Source organism: Curcuma longa, chromosome 3 (genome assembly GCF_044706935.1).
Source record: "Curcuma longa cultivar G26 ecotype Majalengka, Jawa Barat chromosome 3, ITB_CL_G26_1.1, whole genome shotgun sequence".
NCBI lineage: Eukaryota > Viridiplantae > Streptophyta > Magnoliopsida > Zingiberales > Zingiberaceae > Curcuma > Curcuma longa.
In genome coordinates, this window is record NC_133863.1 from 14721215 (window position 1) to 14725633 (window position 4419).

The 4419-nt window shown below is 33.8% G+C and overlaps 1 protein-coding gene across 1 annotated transcript; it reads right to left on the reverse strand.

Annotated features, from left to right (window-relative positions):
* Positions 1–887: 887 nt before the first annotated feature.
* LOC141824992 (zinc finger BED domain-containing protein RICESLEEPER 2-like) lies at positions 888–3924 on the reverse strand. Its single transcript, XM_074712350.1, has 4 exons — positions 3574–3924; positions 1288–3444; positions 1113–1186; positions 888–1014 (listed from the first exon to the last, which is right to left on the reverse strand). Exons 2-3 carry the CDS (start codon positions 3428–3430, stop codon positions 1131–1133), a joined length of 2199 nt encoding a protein of 732 aa, XP_074568451.1. The 5' UTR covers positions 3431–3444; positions 3574–3924; the 3' UTR covers positions 888–1014; positions 1113–1130.
* Positions 3925–4419: the final 495 nt, after the last annotated feature.

The following is a 4419-nucleotide window of genomic DNA, read 5'->3' on the forward strand; positions in this document are numbered from 1 at the left end:
CTGAATTTAGAAATCAATCAACAAGATTTGACTTTGAATTTTGGAACAACTTTAATGGAAAAAATCACTCATCAATATCCGCCGAAAGGATAGAGAGAGGGAAATAAATTGTCATGGCCACGATCGATCGGTCATCCAGCTAATGTATAGCGGAACTATAACATGCGGCCTCGCGATGAGGGCGTGATTTTGTGGTTAGGCGACGATCTTGTGTATCGATTGATACGCTATTTTAAGCCAACAGAAGGCCACCAATTCAATTGATAAATTTGGCTGTTGACTAACGATCGACTATTGATTGATAGCCTAATTAGAAAACTTCCAACTCAATTGGTTAATTCAACTAAAATATAACAATCGATTGCTGAATTGACAAAATGCTTCAATTTGACCAACTAATCAAACATAATACTTCCGCAATTGATTAATTCAACTGATGACTATAATGTATGATTCCATACATTATCAAAAATAAAATAAAATAAAATATCTCCCATATATTCTTAAAATTAATTTTCTTATACATTTACAAAATTAACTAATAAAATACTTCACAATTATTTACATTCTAACCTATCACAAAATTAATAAATTAATTACCTCAAATTAAATCACATTTCTTACATTTCACTATCAACCTCTACAACTCAATGTTAATTTAATTAAATATACATCAAATTTTGTGAACCATCTACAACTCAAGGTTAATTGAATTAAATACATTACCTCTCACAATATTAAATACATATCAAATTTTAATTCATCAATCAGTTATAAAACTAGTCATGAGTCAACCATTATCCACTAGACCACTACTGTTTTAGTTCATCAATCAGTAGTTATCGAACTAGTCATGAGTCACCATAGTCAACTAGACCACTACTAAGATATGATAACATAATACTTCCTCATAAATTACATTGCGAAAAGTAAAGAATAAAAATCTTGCATGAATGATGTGGCAGTGTGAAACTTTCATTTTGTTCTGGACTCCTTGTGCAGTTGTGCTTGTCCCTAATAACAAAGAAGTAAAAAATTTATTATTTATCATCATCAGAAGATAATAAATAAATAAATACACTTCTAAATAAAATAAAAAATTTAAGACATACCATTGATTATTATATAATTCATTCATGCATTAATGATGTCGAAGAAGATGACTCCATTACAATTTTTGAGAATTCTGACAAAAAAAAACAAGTCAAATAATAAATAAATATTTTATAAGTTTATAATTATAAATAAAAATATAATTATATTTTTCTTAAAAAGAAAAAAACTTACCGCTTTCAAAATTTTCCACATCTTCTAAAATTTCTTCAATGTTGATTGGTTTCAAATTTAACCGAAGCCAATTTTGAGTACAAACAAGACTTTCTACCACCCTAGGAGTTAATGAACTCCTAAAAGAATCAAGTATCTGACCATCAGTGCAAGCGGATTCTGAAACAGCTGTTGATATTGGAATGGCTAATACATCTCGAGCAATTTGAGCAAGTATAGGAAATCTATGACAATTTTGCTTCCACCATCTTAAAATGTCAAAAGTATCACAATCCTCTTCAACTATTTCATGAAGATATTTGTCTAATTCTGACATATTACCATCACCAAAAACTTGTGCCTTTTGCTTCTTATACTTCGCAAGGATTGATTGTCTTTTCAAATCCATTTGACTCATGTTTTTTGAAACACTGTCATTGTCAGCTAATTTTGAAATGGATGAGCTACTACCTTGAGGCTTCATTTTTTCTTTATAATCCTGGTACAAAGCATATAAAGTGTCCTTTATTATTTTTCCAACTTTTGCACCCTTCTCATCTCCATATAATTCAATCAACATAAATTCTACGAAATCTAATTTATACCTTGGATCAAGCACCACTGCAATATAAAGCAAGTTATTCATCTTCTCAGGATCTCCCCAATACTTGTCAAATTTATTTTTCATGCTAATCCCCATCGAATACACATCAAAATCGTCACTTTCTTGCCACTCCTTCAAGATGGTATGAATAGCACTAATCTCGTGTGCAAAAGTATTGAAAGTGACATATGAAGATCCTGAAATTTTTAATGATAACTCATAAAAAACTTGCAATAGAGATGCAAAAAGTCTAACATTATTCCAATCTGCACTTGTTGGCCTCCCATCAAAAGTTTTCAAATCTCTTTTAGGTTTACCATCTGATTCAAGTATCACATCTCCATTTTCATTCAAAACAACATGCCAATCGGTATATTGAAGATCTAATTTAAAACATAGATCTTGTTCATCAAACCTATCAAAAGCTCTTTCAAATTTTTGAGCTACATTCAACATTAAGAAAGTTGAGTTCCATCTGGTCGATACATCTAAACATAATAAGTGCTTGCTTTCAATTTTTTCAATCTCTACACATTCTTTGAACTTGCTAAATTTAGAAGGGGATTGCTTAACATATTTAATCGCATTCCTGACTCTTATCACAGATTGATTTACATCTTTTAAGCCATCAACAACAATCAAATTGATTATATGAGTTATACACCTCATATGAACATATTCTCCCTTCAAAACAGTGGAATCCCAATTAATCATCTTTTTTCTGAAACTATTGATGACAACATCATTTGAACTTGCATTATCAATTGTAATAGTGAAAATTCTATTGATTCTCCAACTTCTCAAGCAATTTTCAATGGCTAAACTAACTGCCTCGCCTTTATGACTTGTAATTGGACAAAAATTGAGAATTCTTTTCTGTAAATTCCAATTTGTATCAATAAAATGAGCTGTTAGACACATATAGTTGATTGTTTGAATTGATGTCCATGTATCAATGGTCAAAGAAACTCTTTGTGTTGAATCATGCAACAAAGTTTTCAATTTTTCCTTTTCAACTGTATATAATTCAATACAATCACGTGCAACTGTCCATCTTGAAGGAATTCGAAACTTTGGACATACCATGGTCATAAATGTTCTAAATCCTTCGCTTTCTACAAATTTGAAAGGGAGTTCATCCATTATAATCATTCTAGCCAATGCTTTTCTAGATGCATCTTGATCAAATTTCCAAGACGTTGGACACACCTCGCCTTCTCTTGAACATAGTTGTAAACCTAGTTGTGCCTGAGTTGTTTCAACAACATGAAAGTGTTTTTTACAGGAGGACATATGAGATCTCAAGCTTGTTGTTGCATTCTTGTATGGATCATAAAAAAACTCTTTATCACAATATTTGCATTTGACTTTAAGATCCTTATCATCATCAGTAAACTTTGTGAAATGATCCCATACCTCACTTCTTGATTTTATTGATTTTCGCTTGGTTACCTTTCCTTTGGAATCTACAGCTACTTTTGTTCCCACTGAAGGCTCAGAATGTGGTATCGAACAGCTATTATCAGCATCCATATTTGATAAATCTCCTTGCATTGACATTTATTGTAGATGATCTGTATATAAAAACATAATTGTCATCAAAATATATACATAAAACTGGATTAAATATTCATGAATCATGATTAATACCAATAAACCCAAATATTGAACATTCATTCATAATTTAAACCTAAAACCCTAACCTTTTTGTTGACGGCGGCGGCGGCGAGGTGAGGATGTACCGGTGCTGCGAGAGATGATGAGAGATCGAGAGTAGAGCAGGGAATCTCCGAGGCAATCACGGCGTCGGCAAGGGCCGGAGGGGCTGATGGAGACGGCGGGAGTCCGAGATGGGGCTGAGTGCTCGTGTTAGCGATATCGAGACACGGGGCGACAGCGGGAGTCGAAGATGACTGAGAGGGCTGAGAGCACCGGTGGTGTTGTCTCACTGGTCGCTTTACCGGCTGCGTTAGCAACGACCGACGGTCTCACCGGCGGCGAGAGCGACGGAAGGGGAGGAGAGCTTCAACTTCGAGAGGCGAGAGCGGGAGTCGGGAAAGGGGAGGCCGAAGTAAGGAATTAGGGTTCGGTTCGATCGTACAATCGCTGTTATAGTAAATTTAATCGAATGTATATTTTTAAAATAGAAATAAATTATTAATATATTTTTTAATTCGATTTTATCGACCTTTATTCATCCTTGCTCATGCGTCCATTTTAATTAAGTGAAATACTCCTTTTACTTTTCCTGAAATGACAAAGTAGAGTGTTGCAAATAGAGAAAAATAAATAAAAATTAGAGGGGCCCTCCTTTTTTTTCTTCTTTAAGTTAAAACAATATTTCAAAATATTTTTTATTTTAAAAATATTCTTATATAAATAATTTACATAGTGGGCTGGCTGGGCCGAATAAAACATGACCGTCCTTGGCCGGGCCGGCACCGCCGGTTCATACTTCCATTAGTTCAGTCAGTATTATTAGAACGGTTCGATCCGGCCTTTCAAAAATTGCCTCGTCGCCCACTCCACTGCTCCAGAAACCGCACCAT